At 41.9% G+C, this 20,465-nt stretch overlaps 1 protein-coding gene across 3 annotated transcripts in view; it reads right to left on the minus strand.

Annotated features, from left to right (window-relative positions):
• The window catches only part of LOC135514702 (chemokine-like protein TAFA-5), a 159,274-nt gene that overhangs the window by 73,642 nt on the left and 65,167 nt on the right, over positions 1-20,465 (minus strand). For all 3 annotated transcript variants that reach the window (XM_064938230.1, XM_064938229.1, XM_064938231.1), the window contains exon 2: positions 4,665-4,814. In XM_064938230.1, coding sequence (XP_064794302.1) covers positions 4,665-4,814 — 150 coding nt within the window. The remainder of the gene's footprint in view (positions 1-4,664; positions 4,815-20,465) is intronic.

Below are 20,465 nucleotides of genomic sequence, written 5' to 3' on the forward strand. Positions count from 1 at the left end.
TGCACCAAAATTGGATATTTAAATGTATTGGTTTCATATAGTTGTCAATAAATATAGTACCTAACATCCAATTTGGACCCTACTTCTTACTAACAATGAGTAAGACATGAGGAATCCAATAAAATGATTAAAAGCCACCCAAGGCCACCCCACACACAACGCCAAGCCCATCCCAACAACCAGTAAACAGTATCACTTCTTTATGTCTGACAAGTAGTATGCTGCAGCTTGGAGTATTGCTCCCGGCCAAACCCTCCACTAACCCCGACGACGCTGGGCCAATTGTGATACAGCCCGGGATTGAACCCGGGTCTGTAGTGATGCCTCTAGCACTGTGATGCAGGGCTATTGCTTTTTTATCTTATGTAATGTATTCCCTTTAGAATCTGGAATCAGTTTTTTTTCCCTTGTTAAGAGAAATTAACCATCGAAGTCACTTGCATTATTTACCATAAATGAGTGCGAAAGTAACAGGTTTTTCACACTAGATGCTGCTGTTCCTACCACTGCCATGTCCTTTTATCCATTTTGCTGCTCTCCTGTGTTGATTAAATCGATCCCAACATTTTCTTTGCAACTTTGGGTAGAAAACCAATGACTTTTGCTAATTATGAAAATAAATGCTGTGGTCATCCAGTTCAAGACAGTCCTCCGTGAAAGAAATTCAGTTTGTCCTTCTCTTTGGCCTAATCTGTGTTCAGGAAACGGCACGTCTGTGTATGTTTTTTTCCCTTTAAAAAAGGTCTGGATTAGCTAGACCATTCCTGGTAAACAAGCACATTATTAGGCTACAGAAGTTATAATGGCTTCAATGGAATGGTCTCTAATGGGCTTCCATGGTATGGTCTCTAATGGTCTTCAATGGTATGGTCTCTAATGGTAAAAGTAAAAAACACACACTGTGTATTGTTTTGCAATGGTACTGGATAGGGTTGGGCTTAATGGTAAATGTCACTAATCACACTACATTTAGAAAATGTTTCTAATAATTGTATTGAAATAAATACAACTGCCATGCAAAGGTTCATAACTTTAAGGTTGTCTTGTGCTGAACAATTAGTAGTTAGGGGTTTTTGAGGTCGGTTCAGTTTCGGTTGTATTATTTAAAAGAAATATGGTTTTGGATTTTGGTTTCGATTATTTATTTTTCACATTAAAATGCACTATGCATCATGTGGGTTGAATGCTGTAACACAGACTAAAACAGTTTAATAAAAGACCCATGATAGTAGTGACGGCCAATTTCTGCTCATCCCTTATCAACCATCATTTATTCACGTTGCTTTACTTGAATAAAATATTACAATTTTTGTGTATATTACATGTTTTATTTGATGACTTTACCATTTCATCCCAATTCATCATCTCATCTCTATAGAGCTGCTGTCTATGCTGTCTGACAAAATCACCATTTTAGTAGTTCGTCAAAGTCAATAAGGCATATTTTTAAGTCTGCTGAATATCAATCACTTAGATCATGTATTTCCAGATAGAGATACCTCACAAAGCAGCTGCTCTCTATGCCTCTCAATCGCAACACCCTACTACATCGCATAGTTTGGACTTGATCTGACTTACAGTATCTCTACAGAAACTGAGAAATGTCTACAGTGAGCTCACAAAAACAATGGAATTCTAATAATTGAACCGACATTGATTAGTTGTTAAAACATTTTCTCAGCACTAGGGTTGTCATAACATTTTAGTCCATTTATCCATTAATGTTTTGGGCTTGTAAGAAAAGTCTTTGTATGAGAATTGCACCATAGGGAGGGCCCTCTCAGAAAGCTGCCATTTGTTAACTATTCAAGGAGAGTTGGGTAGAAGCAGTAGGTTGCTAAGAGAAGGACAAACTGAATTGCTTTCATAGAGGACTGGCTTGACATTCAATTTATTTTCATCATGAACAAAAATCTATTGGTTTTATACCCAAAGTTGCAAAGAAAATGTTGTGATCCATTTCATAAACACAAGAGACCAGCCAATTTGATAAAAGGCTGTGGCAGTAGCAGGAACAGCTGCATTTAGTTGACAAAACCTGGTACTTTCACACTTCAATAGGTAGAGTTCCCAGAGGCCAATTGGAGACCGTCTCCAACTCAGTTTGTCATGTTGAGTGTGTAAGTGTCAAAAGCCAACACAGATATGGCTTTAAAGTGCAACCAAATATTTCACAGTGCAACCTAAAGTTTTAATTTGGGAGCACCAGTGCGACCCAAAGAAACTCAAATATTTGTAAAATAATTGTAGTAATGATTAGGCTGTTGTTTCCTCGAGCGCAGATTCGTTAGTGTCTGTAACGAGTTCGCTGAGAGTCGGGAAGCAAGTTCAGGGCGTGAGTGTTTTAAATAAATAAAAAAACAATGAACACGAAACACAAACAAAGCACCAACATGAAAACAGAGTCAATAACACCTGAGGAAAGAACCAAGGGGAGTGACAGATATAGGGAAGATGAACAAGGAGGTGATGGAGTCCAGGTGAGTTGTCATGAGGCGCAGGTGCGCGAGACAATGGTGACAGGTGTGCGGGATAATCAGCAGCCTGATGACCTAGAGGGAGTATACCTGCCAGTACCCCTTCCAATGCGTGGCTCCAGCCGCAGGACGCCATCAAAGAGGACGAACCCGGGGATCAAGAGTGGACACCCCTACAGATGCGTGAGAACCTGTCATGCCAGCTGGGGCGTGGGAACCTGACAGATCGTTTAAGGCAGGGGAGCATGGCGATCCGGCTGAGGCATGAGAACCTGATGAGGTGGAAGCAGGGGAGCCCGGCGTGCCGGCGGAGGCACGAAACCCCGGCGATCCGGCTGAGGCAAGGGAGCCAGGTGATTCGGGCTGAGGCATGGAAGCCCGGCGAGCCGGCTGAGGAAGGGAAGCCTGGCAATCTGGTTGAGGGATGAGAGCCTGTAGCACTTCCTGGGCCCGACGTCAATACTCTGACACAAAATATTAAATGAAAAGCGGGAACCTGCTTCCAGATTCTCAGCACACTCGTTACAGAATAACACCTCACCTAAGGGAAGCATCCGGGAGTGAAGTGTTTTAATAAATAAAAGAACAATGAACACTAAACATAAACAATGCACCGACATGAAAAACAGAGTCAATAACACCTGAGGAAAGGACCAAGGGGAGTGACAGATATAGGGAAGATAATCAAGGAGGTGATGGAGTCCAGGTGAGGTGTCATGAGGCGCAGGTGCGCGAGACAATGGTGACAGGTGCGCAACACAATGGTGACAGGTGCGCGAGACGATGGTGACAGGTGCGCGAGACGATGGTGACAGGTGTGCGGGATAATCAGCAGCCTGATGACCTAAAGGCCAGAGAGGGAGTATATGTGACAGTATCCTGCGTGCACCATTAATTCAACGAAACCGCTTGTTTCTATCACAAACACTTCAAAAGATCTGACCCATATTACCAGAGCTATGTTATTTTGTTCCTGTCACAGATTGGGGGACTGCATTTTACATTCATAAACCATGTCGCAGGCCGTTCTAAAGCTACTCGTGGTTTTACACCTTGTTCGTTTGTTAACTCATTAGCTAGCTAGCTAGCTAACAACCTGGTAACTTTACCAGTACCTACATTTATGGAACCTTGTAAATTCATTTGTTTATTATAAATAAAGGGATCAGGAGAGTGAAATGGCAAATAAGGGGAGTCTGCATTTATGCAACACAAGAAAAGCATCACGTCGGCCTGCAGTGGAACGGGTTCAATTGGGCTGAGAGGAATATTTTGGCATGGAATTTAGACTTTGTCAGAAGAGGATGTTATTGTCAGTGTTTGTTGTCTCCTTGCGGACCGGGTGGAATGATAGGACTTATAAAACAGGGCAGTTGGGAAGATTAAATGTATCCTGTCCTCCACTTGAACAAACTGCTTCCAAGATATGTGTAGCACTCAACCAGCAGAATAACTCTTTTGTAATGGCAATACAGAGAGTAAATGGATGATATATTATTCTCGGTATTCAATATGTTGCAGGTCATTGGATAGATCATCTTGCAGAATTTCTATCAGGATTCAATTCCCGAATTTGGATTGTCTTGGTTGTGATGGGTCTCATTTGGATTATCATTCTCGAGAGGTGACCATCAGGAGTAGAGATTAAGGGTTGACGAATAAGGACAGCGATTGTGTTGGTCGGAAAGGCTCAGATTGTATCGATTTAAATATAGGATTTCAATACTGGCCCAGACCTTGAGAACTGAAATGACTGATATCGGGGGGAATAGGAAAAAAATGTGTTACATTCCCGGCATACTGTCCCTGCTGACAAAAGGAACGTCAAAGGTAACTTGGAAACCACAAGAACATAAGAGAGATTTCACTGACGGGTCCATGCCAAAGCATCAGATTAATGTGAAGCATAAGGTATAAGAAATGATTCACTGACGTGACATCGCTGAGCTCTTCCAGCCGTCTTTCTGACAAAAACAGCGCAATCACAACCCTTACTATATGCTTAGAAAATGTACTGGTTAGTTTGAATGTTTCAATCTGCAATGCATCTTCAGTATTGGCGATAGTATAGGCCTATTTCAGTGGCTAAAATGTCCAACTCTGGTCTACACACCACCTGTTTACCCACATAGTTGGCCACACACTGTAAAAGATCAATCCAGACTCAACTATGTAAAAAGCTCTTACCGTCCACACAGGCTGGCATGGCTCTTGTCGTCCCAGCGATCTGTCCCTTCTTACAGGCACACCGTGCAGTCTGTCTGGCGATGGTCCGTCTGGGCTGACTACTGTCCCTGTCCAGCATCACAATCTCACATGTCCCCGCCGCCAGTTGACCTGGAAGTGACATACACATACACAGGACATTATGTCAAAGTGGTAGAACATACTACTATTAGGGAAAAAGATGGACCATACAGGGTTCTTCAGATTGCCCCCATAGGGGAACCCTTTTTTGTACTAAGTAGAAACCATTGCAGAGAGTTTATGGTTCATTGAACAAGCATGGGAAACAGTGTTAAAAACCCTTTAAAATATAGATCTGTGAAGTTATTTGCATTTTTACGAATTATCTTTGAAAGACAGTGTCCTGAAAAAGTGACATTTCCTTCTTTGCTGAGTTTAGGTACCGTTTAAAACATTCTCACACCTAACTTTTTTAAATTTATCAGATTACTCAAAACTCCTGATGTTAAAGTTTAAAACTGAGGTAAACTCTAATGCTCATGCACTATTTAAAAGCTTATTCAAATTCAGAAGGGTTCGATATAGAACTCGTCTTGCCTTCCAAATAATCATCAAAGACCCCTTTCTTCCAAAAACAGTTCTTAGAATGTTTAAGGTTCTAGAACCCTTTGCCTTACAAAGAAACTCCCAACTAACATGACCACAGTGGGTTTTTGGTGTCAAGGTGTTTGGGGACTAGACCCCACAAATATTTGGGAGTGCGTGGATAGCAACAACGGCGTTGTCTTACTGATACAATGTAAGGGGCAGCCGATCCAAAAGTGTTAGCTTACTTCAGGCGAAGTGAAGGCTGCCCTTGGGGCCCATGTTGGGCCGATGAGCAAAGGCATATGGGTCCAATGTTTTAACCCGCATTGGGCCCATATAGTGCCAATGTGGGTATGTTTGCTGGGAAAATATGGGTTCATTTGGGCTTATATGGGCTAATTTAGGCAAAGTTAGGGCTGCCCTAACCAGATATGGGATGCCCACACTGGGCCAATGTGGAGTCGACAAGCAAAGGCACTGCCCAATGTGGGCAGCCTACGTGGGGACACTATTTTAACCTGCATTGGGCCCACATCATACCAATGTAGACATGTTTGCTGTGCCTCGTTTCCAAAAATATTTCTTCAGATGAAAAGGATTCTTGGAAGAACCCTTTCCCTCCGCAAATAATCAGTTTGGAAGCCTTTTTTCTAAGAGTGTAAAGCACATAAACATCGCAGAAGTGTGTGCAGTATTGTTCTATGAGGAAAAGCATGAACATGCTTTATGCAGATGTAAGAAAGAAGACAAGGAGAGGACACACATTTTGAGTATTGAGATGCACCCAATATTGAGAAAAAGCTAATAAAGCTGTCTACACAATCACTTAAGAGGGTCATTTTGGAGGAATGTTTTTTATTCTAATACTTATTAGACCCCCATTGGAAACCACCAGACTTTACCCCATGGTATTTCTTATAAATGTTTCATTAAATTGTAGTTTTTTTATCACCTTTATCACCTTTATGGACGTGTCGCAATCGTTATCCATGACTTAAATATGAATACTGATGAACCCTCCAATCACAGTTCAGGATCCACCTCACATCCTGATTCATTTAATCAGGTGACCTCTGACCTTAAATCAACCTGCGCACACATACATACATACATACATACATACATACATACATACATACATACATATATATATCTCTTTGCTTGACTTCATGGGATAATCAAAATAAATCAGCCAAGATATCAGACATTTTTTTGTAGAACTCCACAAGTCTGGTTCATCCTTAGGAGCAATTTCCAAATGCCTGAAGGTACCACGTTCATCTGTACAAACAATGGTACGCAAGAACAAACACCATGGCACCATGCAGCCGTCATACCGCTCAGGAAGGAGACGCGTTCTGTCTCCTAGAGATAAACGTACTTTAGTGCGAAAAGTGCAAATCAATCCCAGAACAACAGCAAAGGACTTTGAGAAGATGCTGGAGGAAACAGTTACAAAAGTATCTATTTCCACAGTAAAACGAATCCTATAATCGACATAACCTGAAAGGCCGCTCAGGAAGGAAGAAGCCACTGCTCCAAAACCGCCATAAAAACTATGGTTTGAAACTGCACATGAGGACAAACATCGTGCTTTTTGGAGAAATGTCCTCTGGTCTGATGAAACAAAAATAGAACTGTTTGGCCATAATGACCATCGTTATGTTTGGAGGAAAAAGGGGGATGCTTGCAAGCTGAAGAACACCATCTCAACCGTGAAGCACGGAGGTGGCAGCATCATGTTGTGGGGGTGCTTTGCTGCAGGAGGGGCTGGTGCACTTCACAAAATAGATGGCATCACAAGGAATAAATATTATATGGATATATTGAAGCAACATCTAAAGACATCATGTTAAATCTTGGTCGCAAATGGGTCTTCCAAATGGACAATGACCCCAAGCATACTTCAAACGTTGTGGCAAAATGGCTTAAGAACAACAAAGTCAAGGTATTGGAGAGGCCATCACAAAGCCCTGACCTCAATCCTATAGAAAGTTTGTGGGCAAGGAGGCCGACAAACCTGACTCTGTTACATCAGCTCTGTCAGGAGGAATGGGCCAAAATTCACCCAACTTATTGTGGGAAGCTTGTGAAAGGCTGACCCAAGTTAAACAATTTTAAAGGCAATGCCACCAAATACTAATTGAGTGTATGTAAACTTCTGACCCACTGGGAATGTGATGAAAGAAATAAAAGGTGAAATAAATCATTATCTCCACTATTATTCTGACATTTCACATTCTTAAAATAAACTGGTGATCTTAACTGACATAAAACAGGGAATTTGTACTAGGATTAAATGTCAGGAATTGTGAAAAACAGAGTTTAAATGTATTTGGCTAAGGTATATGTAAATACACACACAATCCTGTGCGATTCCCTCCCCTTGCTGCACTCCCATTAACCCCGGACTGTGTTGGGGGCCCCAGGTCTCATCCGGCGAGGGTTATAAGGGCCAGGAATTGGTAATTGTGATTGGCAACAGGGTCAGAGGTGTGGTTTAATCTGGCCCTTAGTCACCACAGAAACATAATTAACTACCGGGTCACTCTCAGGGTAATAGTGATCCATCAAGAACGTGATGCTAGAATGCTGTGGAGACAAATTTGCAGTGGAATGGTGTGCCGATAGGGGTTGCCTATTACTTTAAATTCAGATTGTGTGTGTGTGTGTGTACACTACTTTAGCACACACTAGGATGTACAGCGTGTGTATCTTTTCACTTCCAAATGTAACTTCCAAATAATTATTTATTTATATATATATATATATATATTGGACTTAGATGGGCTAACAGTGACACAGTATGGGATTGTTTACCTCTCTACCTTGACAGCGTAATATACATAATGTTCATATATACAAAGTGTTCATGCTATTATATATATATATATATATAATAGCATGAACACTTTGTATACATGGATCACTTGTTTATGCTTTAGCCTGTGCATCTGTCAAGGTAGAGAGGTAAACAAACCCATACTGTGTCACAGCATGTTACTAAGAGGACACTAGGTAGTTTACTTGACACCCATATCAAAATAAACTACAAAATAATTATATTTTGAAATGTATTTCAGTAAAATACATAAAATCTTGTATTTTTATATGAAGAAATACATTTGCAAAGAGCAAATGAGAACAGCAACAACATTCTCAGTAACGGTTACGGAAGCGTTTAACTTTTTACGACTGTGAAATGTTGTTGTTTATCTATCTTAGTTTAATACAAGATAATGAAAATGAACATGCCAAAACGAACTGCAAAGCACACTGGTTATTATTATTGGCCTTGTTTTTAGGGTGGAGCTCATTGGAATAATACTTGTTCATTTTTACATATGCATTTATATTTAGTTAATTTACACTTTTATCACACCATAGTGCCATCAGACTTCTGATACCAATGCAGTGTGAAAGTGGGCCAGAAAATAGTGAACCATTCTACAAAATTGGTACAGAAAATTATTTTGTATATTTATTAATACAAATTTCAACTCTCAAAAGTATCTTGTTACAAAACACACAATTTATTAAACAAAAGTATGTGGACACCGCTTCAAATTTGTGGATTCGGCTGTTTCAGCCACACCCGTTGCTGACAGGTGTGAATCAGCATAGACAAACACTGGCAGTAGAATGGCCTCACTGAAGACCTCATTGACTTTCAACATGACACCGTCACAGGATGCCACCTTTGGAACAAGTCAGTTCGTCAAATTTCTGCCCTGCTGGAGCTGTTATTGCGAAGTGGAAACATCAAGAAACAACAACGGCTCATCTGGGAAGTGGTAGGCCACACAGCTCACAGAACGGTACCGCCGAGTGCTGTAGGTCGTAAAAATCGTCTGTCCTCGGTTGTAACACTCACTACTGAGATACAAACTGCCTCTGGAAGCAACGTCAGCACAAACACTGCTCATCGGGAGCTTCATGAAATGGCTTTCAATGGCCGAGCGGCCGCACACAAGCCTAAGATTATCATGCTCAAAGCCAAGCATTGGTCTAAAGCTCGCTGCTATTGGACTCTGGAGTAGTGGAAACGTTGTCTCTGGAGTGATGATTTACGCTTCACCATCGGGCTCTCCGACGGACGAATCTGTGTTTGGCGTAAGCCAGGAGACTGCTACCTGCCCAAATGCATAGTGCCAACTGTAAAGTTTGGTGGAGGAGGAATAATGGTCTGGGACGGTTTTTCATGGTTTGGGCTAGGCCCCTAAATATCAGTTTAAGTTGACACTACAGCATTCTAGACAATTCTGCACTTCCAACTTTGCGGCAAAAGTTTAGAGAAGGCCCCTTCCTGTTTCAGCATGACAATTCCCCTGTGCACAAAGCAAAGTCCATACAGAAATGGTTTGTCGAGATCGTTGTCATAGAACTTGACAGGCCTGCACAGCACCCTGACCTCAACCCCATCAAACACCGCTGGGATGAATTGGAATTTCGACTGCATGCCAAGCCTAATTGCCCAACATCTTGCAGTAAGCCTTCCCAATAGAGTGGAGACTGTTTTTGCAACAAAGTGGAGAACAAAGCCACATTAATGCATGTGATTTTGGAATGAGATGTTCAAAAAGCAAATGTCCACATACTTTTTGCCACGTAGTGTATCACTTGGCAAAGGACTCTCATTAACAGGTGCAACAAATATAGCACTTACTAGGCACGCCTTAAAATATGTTAATGAGACAGCGAATCTTTCTCCTCCCACAATATTTCTCCACGATCCGCCAAAATTTACAGTATGCTGCAGTAAATATATAGCAAAACAGCAATATATTACTTAATTGATGAATGGTTTTGAAAATCTGCAATTGCTAATAGTGAATATTTCATTTGGCCTATATAATACAGCATACAAACTGATATTTGGCATTTATATCACTTGCACTTCAGGCCTTAACAAAGGCTTCTAAACTGACAGAGACTACAGGGTAAATATTTAAATGTGATTGCTGGAGAACTACAACCACAAATCATTTAAATTGGTACAGCACAAAAATAGCCTCTTACAAGACATGTCTCAAAATGTTTTAATGAGTGAAAACAACACCATATACTTACTAGCGATAAAAAAAAAGTGTCGCTCCAGTATGGTACTGTATTTTTCAATTGGCCATTCAGGTACTGAGGTAACTCAGGACAAGGTTTGTAGAATTCCTAAAATACATTCTCACTCACGGGTGCAAACAATACAGCCAATTACAAGGCATGCCTTAAATTATGTTAATGAGCCAGTGACTGTCCCGTCCACAACATTTACCCACAATGCACCATAATTAATACTGTAAAACACATTTATGGTATTTTACTGTGCATTCAATTGTGTTACTGTCAAAATTACAGAACTGTCTTAGTGTGCTGTATAACAAATGTGAATACTGTGCATTCTACAGTAATCTACTGTATTCAGTTTATACAGTTTCATACTGTTGAAAATTACAAAAACATCTAACAGTTCCCACCTTATAAGAGCCAAAAGCTACAAATGTAGTTCTCTCTTTGTAAAGACAGGAGGAAATCATCCCACCAGCACTCATCAGCACATACCTGTATCTGATAAATTGATGCAGATCTGCAGAGACAGAACACAGGGCTGTGATGTCTTGTGTTACGCTGTGATGGTTTTTGATGGGGTTGTGATGTCGGCTGCCTTTGCATGTCATAATGTATGATGAGGGGTTTTTAATCTCTGACTGTGTCCTTCCCAGCAGGAGCCTATGACTAAAGAACAATGTGAGAGCTCAAGATTTCAATTCATCCTCCCCCTTCTCCTCCTCTTCTTTCTTCTGCCTCTCTCACTTGTCTTCCTCTGCTCTTAATCACATTTCACTTAACTTCCTCCTCATCCCTGTCTCTTTATTCTCCCTTTCTCCTTTGTCTTCCTCTGGTTCTTCGTCAGACGTTTCACTTAACTTCCCCCTCTTTCTTTTCCCATCTTCTCCCCCTTCCCCTTCTTTTCCTCTGCTCCGCTTTCATCCCAGGTTTCTCTTAACTCTCTTCTCCTCCTATTTCATCTTCCTCTCTCCCTTGTCTTCCTCTGCTCTTCATCACACGCCTTTCACTTCACCCCCTCCCCACCTCCTCCTCATCTCAGACTTTCCATTCATTTTATTCATCTCCTCCTTTCCTCTCCCCCCTTCTCTTCCTCTGCTCTTCATCACATGTTACACTTAGCACCCTTCCTCCTCTTACTCCTCCTCCCCTTCCTCTTCCTCCTCCCTGCCTCTCCAGACGATGCAGGATAATGACTTGTCATGTGTGCGTTGCATCAGGCACAGCGGCAGAGTTAGTTGTATTTTTACACCCCTGCATAAAAAAAGAGCCACTCACTGTCTCTCCCTCTGTCAGAGCCCCCTGTGAAATAATAATAATAATGTATTTCTTCACTGAAGCTGAGAACATTTCCGTGCCCACCATTGTCTCATTATATATAATATGTGGATCACTTTGGAGCTGGAGCACATTGTGTCATAGAGGCAGAAAGAGCCAGAGTGACTTTGATGAGTGTCTTCAGCTGCTTTTAGCCAGGCAGAGTACCGCGCGCCAGTCTTACTCCACTGTTGTACTGTTAATGATTGGTAATCTACAGTCCAAATGGATTCCTTTGCATACCGGTGACGGGTGTGACGAATGTATCTTGTGTTGCATCCATCTCAGGGCTTTTGTATTAAAAGAACGGTGTCCATTCCACAAACTCCTCTATGAGACTGAATCCTCCACACAAGAATGGATGTCACATACAGTCACATATACTGTAGTCACATTGTTAACATGGTTGAACAAAACTAACGCGTTGGCCTGATTGATGTATGATTCTTCTGTCCTGTTGTCATCTGGGCAGGCGAGATAGCTGATTGAAATGTAGGTGTCCGGCCCTTCGGCGAAATGAGACCTCCATCAACAACATAGAAGATGGATTTACTTGGCCAGGCATACAATTTAATACACAGCAAGATTATTGACATGCTCCTTTCCTACTTTATTTCTTTGTGCGATCCCAGAGACACATTAGGATTGCCCTTTTGTACCAGGTCATTTGACAACAGTCCATTGCAGCAGCGAGTATACAAGGGCAGAATGAGTGATTGATTTTACGTTCATGGGCCTTGGGGCCCCTTATATATATATATATTTATTTAACCTTTATTTAGCTAGGCAAATCAGTTTAGAACAAATTCTTATTTATAATGACGGCCTACCAGAGAACAGAAGGTTAATAACTGCTTTATTCAGGGGCAGAGAGACAGATTTTTGACATTCACTGTGTGCATCTTTAAGTGTGAATCTGATGAATCAAATACTTGCTATTTATAAGTCGATTGGTTTGTGTTTTTATTTTTCTGCCAGGAAAATGTAAAAAAAAAGGTCATAAAAGAACTGAAAATGACATGGTTTCAAAAACTGCTGGAAGTCATGTATAGTACTCACTCAGTCAGTATGTATTCTGTCGTTTTACATTCCCATTACAGTATATTTCCTCCTTCCATTCTATTCAACTCAAAAATGTAAATGCCGATTCCATTCAGATGCGACTTGGGGGAAAAAATAGAAGCAAAGGAACAATATTTTGCTAATTCCCACTTAAATTCTTGGCATCTTGTGCTGCATGTAGCCCTCGTGGCGGTATTTTAGTAGAGTTCAAACTAGATAACGATCCACTGGAGTACAGCATATTCCCCCCAACATTACAATGCCTAAAAAAAAAGTAACTACTCCGAGCCACTCAGCAACAACATAACAATGTGTTCCAGTGCAGATAAGGCAACTCCAGTGACTTTCATTCACTATCAATCTTTACTATATGGGAAGAGCTCTCAGTATCTGCAAGTACAGGCACTATACAACCAGAGAGGAGAGATCACAGAGGGCTAGCAGCACTACTCTGCATAATCCTCACCCTGACCCAGTCAACGGGCAACCAGACATGGCGGAACAGAACACATTCATTCCTAAGATAAATCATTTCTACAACGTCTTGGCAATATTTGTGATGAGCAATCCATCACACACGCACTCAACTACATTATGCCAAAAATACATAATGTCCTTCAGGGAAGTGTGGCAAGAACTGTAATTAAAGGTAAAGTGCATCACCATCTAGTCTTAGCCTTGCTAGCTAGACGGTGTGCACTGCAGGTCAGATTCCTTTGTAGGTTTCATTCTAACCATGAAGTTAGTTGTTATTCTTACCACTGTTGCCTTGGACACGACTTTAATTATTTGGGGAGTTTAGGCACAGATTGCACTTTGTGGTAAATGCAGGCAATTACATATAATTTGATTGATGTATCTCCAAACATAGGAATGGTGATGGTTTGAATGCAGTACACTCTTAGCAAAAAAAAAGGTACTGTGGTCCCTCAATTAAAAGTTTTAAGTTTATGCCGTGACCATTTGTGGTAGATGATGGCAGATTGTGGTGAATTGCGTAATTCTGTCATTGCACCACATTATCACAAGGGGGCAATAGAACGCCAATCTATCAGTAGTCTAAACTGTGGCACAAATTGACTATCTTTTTGTAAATTAATGGAGGTGTGAATGTTTCAGTCCGACAGTCTCTCTTCTCTGTCACTGCATCAGGAAAAACAACAAAAATTGCTGGTGGGTGGTTCTAGAGTTGAGAGAGAGAACTTGGGTAAATACAATGTCACAATTACACTTGACATGTGGACTGAAAAAAATAGGCAAGTGGACTTTTGGTTTCTCTCCATCTAAAAGCAGAAATAAATCATTCTAAATAACACACTGGCTTTATTTAACACAGTGTGATAGCCCCTCTATATGAAGTGAGTTTCTGAAACACAGAGTTTCTTTGCTGATGTGAAGAAGAAACTGAATGAAAGAAAGTCCAGTGAGGATAACTGGGGGAAAAGCTGCCAATATTTTCAAGACCTGAGCTACTTCATTTATTTATGAAATTGACTAGTTTATTTAGGCAATTTAATATATCAGTTTAGGCTTGGCCTATTTAGTAGGCTATTTCGCAGCATAAAGCTATATTTGTCAGCATAAAGTGGAGTGACTCACTCGTTGCTTTGGATCAAAATAAATAAGTACCAACATTCTTTCTGGTAGTATTTAATAAAGAAATATTAATCTGAAGTTAATCTGCTCAGGTTGCCCGTGTTCAATCATTTGTGACAACGTAAAAAAGTAAAACTAAACAAATCAAGTAAATCATATTCATAATTAATAACTAAATGTGTTTTGCAAGATTGTCACTGTTCCTTATTACATTTTTTTGTAATATTTTATTTGATCTTTTTAGACAATAGAAAACAAACGACAACTACATCACACCTGCCCAGACCCACCTGCTCACACCCCCATCTCCAGCGCTCGCATCACTATCCGCCACATGGCCTCAAACTGATCCGTTTTGTTTCTCTCCATCGCCCACACGAACCTTCAACGTTTGGATAATAAACCATTTAATGGCTGACATTGGTTGATTTCAATACTTCTGACAGCCAAATTTCTAACTCCACCTGTAACATTTAATGTTTTTATAACATTCCCAGAAGGCATGGATTATTATAACCTAATGAAAAATGAACCTGGTAATCTCATTTAATTTACAGCAGGCCTAAGACCTATGGGTTTAACCTTCTGAATGAGTGATTATTTTGAAGATAGAAGCTGCCTCTTAATGAGTTCCAAGAGCCGATTCATTACCCAACTAAATAATATCAATTTATTTAGCCTAATTGGTTTTATGACTACAGACAGTAGGCTGTTATTCCTCATTTCCTCCCTGCATTAATTAATTGTATGCATGTCTATTCAACGTTCGGTTAAAAAAAATACATATAAAACAATAACTTCAAAAACAGTCCATTCATCACTGGATATCTTCAAATTGTTGTGCAGGAAAAGGTCCCAGGTCCCAGGCTCTCAGCTGGCTTCTCCCTGAAACCACACATCCATCTGAAGGTGAGTCTTTATCCACCGTGTCTGGTCCCAGGCTGACAGCTGGCTTCTCCCTGAAACCACACATCCATCTGAAGGTGAGTCTTTATCCACCCTGTCTGGTCCCAGGCTCTCAGCTGGCTTCTCCCTGAAACCACACATCCATCTGAAGGTGAGTCTTTATCCACCGTGTCTGGTCCCAGGCTGACAGCTGGCTTCTCCCTGAAACCACACATCCATCTGAAGGTGAGTCTTTATCCACCGTGTCTGGTCCCAGGCTGACAGCTGGCTTCTCCCTGAAACCACACATCCATCTGAAGGTGAGTCTTTATCCACCGTGTCTGGTCCCAGACTGACAGCTGGCTTCTCCCTGAAACCACACATCCATCTGAAGGTGAGTCTTTATCCACCGTGTCTGGTCCCAGACTGACAGCTGGCTTCTCTCTGAAACCACACATCCATCTGAAGGTGAGTCTTTATCCACCGTGTCTGGTCCCAGGCTGACAGCTGGCTTCTCTCTGAAACCACACATCCATCTGAAGGTGAGTCTTTATCCACCGTGTCTGGTCCCAGGCTGACAGCTGGCTTCTCCCTGAAACCACACATCCATCTGAAGGTGAGTCTTTATCCACCGTGTCTGGTCCCAGGCTGACAGCTGGCTTCTCCCTGAAACCACACATCCATCTGAAGGTGAGTCTTTATCCACCGTGTCTGGTCCCAGGCTGACAGCTGGCTTCTCCCTGAAACCACACATCCATCTGAAGGTGAGTCTTTATCCACCGTGTCTGGTCCCAGGCTGAAGCTGGTTTCTCCCTGAAACCACACATCCATCTGAAGGTGAGTCTTTATCCACCGTGTCTGGTCCCAGGCTGACAGCTGGCTTCTCCCTGAAACCACACATCCATCTGAAGGTGAGTCTTTATCCACAGTGTCTGGTCCCAGGCTAACAGCTGGCTTCTCCCTGAAACCACACATCCATCTGAAGGTGAGTCTTTATCCACCGTGTCTGGTCCCAGGCTCGCAGCTGGTTTCTCTCTGAAACCACACATCCATCTGAAGGTGAGTCTTTATCCACCGTGTCTGGTCCCAGGCATCTGAAGGTGAGTCTTTATCCAGCTGGCTTCTCCCTGAAACCACACATCCATCTGAAGGTGAGTCTTTATCCACCGTGTCTGGTCCCAGGCTAACAGCTGGCTTCTCCCTGAAACCACACATCCATCTGAAGGTGAGTCTTTATCCACCGTGTCTGGTCCCAGGCTGACAGCTGGCTTCTCCCTGAAACCACACATCCATCTGAAGGTGAGTCTTTATCCACAGTGTCTGGTCCCAGGCTAACAGCTGGCTTCTCCCTGAAACCACACATCCATCTGAAGGTGAGTCTTTATCCACAGTGTCTGGTCCCAGGCTAACAGCTGGCTTCTCCCTGAAACCACACATCCATCTGAAGGTGAGTCTTTATCCACAGTGTCTGGTCCCAGGCTGACAGCTGGCTTCTCCCTGAAACCACACATCCATCTGAAGGTGAGTCTTTATCCACCGTGTCTGGTCCCAGGCTGACAGCTGGCTTCTCCCTGAAACCACACATCCATCTGAAGGTGATGCTTTATCCACAGTGTCTGGTCCCAGGCTAACAGCTGGCTTCTCCCTGAAACCACACATCCATCTGAAGGTGATGCTTTAACCCTTGGAACCACACAAATACCAGGTGGACAGTAGGCCTCTTGAAGCAATAAAGGAAATAAACAAGTAGAACCATATATAGCTATTCAGTTTGTCCCCCATAGGGGAACCATTTTTGGTTCTAGGTGGAACCCTTTGAACCCTCTATGTAGGGTACTTCATAGAACACCCCTGTAAATGGTTCTATATACAAATTCTCTATGAAGGGTTTTAGGCAGAATTTTAAACGTTTAATGTCACATGCACAAGTACACGGAAATTGCTTTTTTTGCAAGCTCTAAATCCAACAATGCAGTAATCAATAACAACGTAATAATAAAAATAACTTAAGGCAGAGAAACTATGTAAGCATACTACATATATGGTCAGTCAGTTCTAGTACCATGTTTACAATGTGCAGGGATACTGGAGTGATAGAGGTAGATACAGTATGTACATGGTAAGGTGACTAGGCATCAGGATATATCATAAAGAGTAGCAACAGTGTATATGATGATGGTATGTGAGTGGGTGTGTGTGTGTGTGTGTGTGTGTGTGTGTGTGTGTGTGTGTGTGTGTGTGTGTGTGTGTGTGTGTGTGTGTGTGTGTGTGTGTGTGTGTGTGTGTGTGTGTGTGTGTGTGTGTTTGGATTAGTTTAGAAAATGGTATGCTATTTATTAATCCATCAATGTACATCATTGTACATGAAAAATACATATTGAAACAAACAATTGTGAAAATCAACATGCAATAGAGCATGATGAGAAACATGACTGCCGTTTGTGCATTGTCTGGCAAGGGCTCGTTAGTAAACATTTCATGGTAAAGTCTACACCGGTTGTATTCGCATGTGACAAATCAAATTTGATGAATTATCAACACAACGTAAAACTGGCCAATTTGCTGTGTAACATACAATACACTGCTGGTTCACTGAGACTCTCTTCTATTCTCCCACTCTCTCCTCAATGAAATCACAGAAAATTCTAATCATGGCAAAGATATCAACTATGTCAGTACCGTATATGTCAAATGATTAAGAGAATACCAGATACATGCACTAATATTGCCCTGTACTGTAGGTATAGTTTAAAACATTTTCACACCTATTTTTTATTTATTTTATTTATCAGATTACTCAAACTCCGGATGTTTAAAGTTTAAAGACTGATGTAAACTCTAATGCTCAGGCACTATTTGAAAGAAAAAAACATAGAATAAATAAGCTTATTCAGATTTAAAAGAGTTCTATGTACAACCCTTCTTGCCTTCCAAAGAATCATCTTCCAAAAAAGGTGCTTAGGATTTTAAATGTTCTAGGTAAAACCCTTCGGCTTGCAAAGATCTCCCGGTATCTAAAAACGGTTCTTTAGATGAAAACGGTTCTTGGTAAAAAAAAAACCTATCAAGCCGCAAAGAACCCTTTTTTTCTAAGAGTGTATGATGAGATCAGTGAGCCTGATCCCCTGATGATGTGAATAATGTTCGACTCCATCACCTCACCATCACACTCTGCCAGAGAGAGCGGAGGGAGGGAAATATCTATGCTCACACACTCCTGCCAAAATCCCTCTGGAAAACACCAAGAAAACACAGTGGGCAGAGTTCATTCTATCTCTGCCCACCAGTCCCAAAGTAACACAAGGGGACATGCAGCCATGTCCAGCTCTCTCTCTCTCTCACACACACACACGTGATTTTACAGAGGACTGTATTCATAAACTACAGTAGTGTACAGCTGTTCACAGAGATACGGAGCCAACAATAAGGTGAGTTGTCTGAAATCTAATTTGGACACAAAACTGTAAATGCTCCCTGCCCTCGGGCCTGGCGTGGCAAATTTAAATGAAGCCTTTTAACAAGCTTAATACAGAGCTGTAAGAGCCAGCACACGGTTGGCACAGCTTCCCTACACAGCAAACCTCTAGGTGGGTGAGCGGCACACCACCCACGGGTCTCATCCTGACACACACAAATGGGAATGTTATATTTACACACAGACGCATCTACACGTGCATGAACGCATGCGCAAACGCAGGCAGGCAGGCAGGCAGGCAGGCAGGAACGCACACACACACACACGCACACGCACACACACACACACAAACTCTTTCTGCCCACCTAGCTTGAAACAGTACATCAGCTTCATACAGTATGGGGCTGACAAAATACAGCCATAGACTCTGCATGCTGTTGGAAAACAGAGATCAGAAAGGGGCAGCTTGGGCCGCCAAAGCGCTGGGCAAAGAGGAGAAATATTAGCTCTCGGTCCAGAAATCACAATCAGAAAGGTTCGAGACAACTATCATTAAATGCAAAAAGGGAAAGTGCTGCCTGTCCAATCTATTTTGGGGAAGTGCGGTTGTTTGGAGCGGGAAGTGGCGGAGCACTTCACTTCGCATTGGCCTGATTTCATTTTCTCTCTCCCGAAAATACTGGAATGTGTGCGCACACACACACACAAACACAATATATGCCATTTAGCTGACACTTTTATGCGACTTACAGCCATGCGTACATACATTTTCCATATAGGTGGCCCCAGTGGACATCAAACCCACGATCCATGCATTGCGAGCACCATGCTCAACCAACTGAGCCACAGAGGACCACACACGCACACACACACACACACACACACACACACACACACACACACACACACACACACACACACACACACACACACACACACACACACACACACACACACACACACACACACACACACACACACACACACACACACACACACGTAAACCTGCAGTCTAAGTAACATTGGCTACATTTACACTGGCAGCCCAATTCTTGTTTTGTTTTTTTGGTCTTTTGACTAATCAGATCTAAAAAAGATCTGATGTGAAAAGATCTGATGTTTTGATCAAAAGACCAATGTGACCAAGTGGAATAAAAATCTGAATTTGGGCTGCCAGTCTAAACGCAGCCATCTAAAGGTATTGCATCAGACAACCTTCTGCAGTATAAGCTATGTGCTTCAAGGGATAGATCAGGCAAATTAAAACACATTGGTGTTCATCACAATGCAAATCTCTGCTCCTATTATACACTACATACACAGGGTGTATATACATCATTTAATATATCAGCTCTGTATGAAAATACATCGAAATGAATTAGCATCTACCAGGCAAGTATCTTTTCATAAGGATGGTAGTATATGGAGTACGGAGTATGCCTGCTTCCCACGAGGGGCAACCTTTTCCTCCGTGTTATGTCTTTAAGAATAATTAATTCTTGTATTCTTCTGGCTTGGAACATTTAAATGAATGTTGATCAATTAAAACGGTGGATGAAGGGAAAAAAAATGACCCTGATCACCCTAACGCTACACACACACAACCCCTCCTCCCTCCCCACACACACACACACACACACACACACAACCCCTCCTCCCTCCCCCCACACACACACACACACACACACACACACACACACACACACACACACACACACACACACACACACACACACACACACACACACACACACACACACACACACACACACACACACAAAGCATCACTGCAATAAAGCACATTTTCCAATCCCTGAGGATCCACAAATGGGGCCAGGCATGCAAGCCCCTTAAACGTCACTGTGATTTCACAGGTT

This window comes from Oncorhynchus masou, chromosome 26, assembly GCF_036934945.1.
Source record: "Oncorhynchus masou masou isolate Uvic2021 chromosome 26, UVic_Omas_1.1, whole genome shotgun sequence".
Lineage (NCBI taxonomy): Eukaryota > Metazoa > Chordata > Actinopteri > Salmoniformes > Salmonidae > Oncorhynchus > Oncorhynchus masou.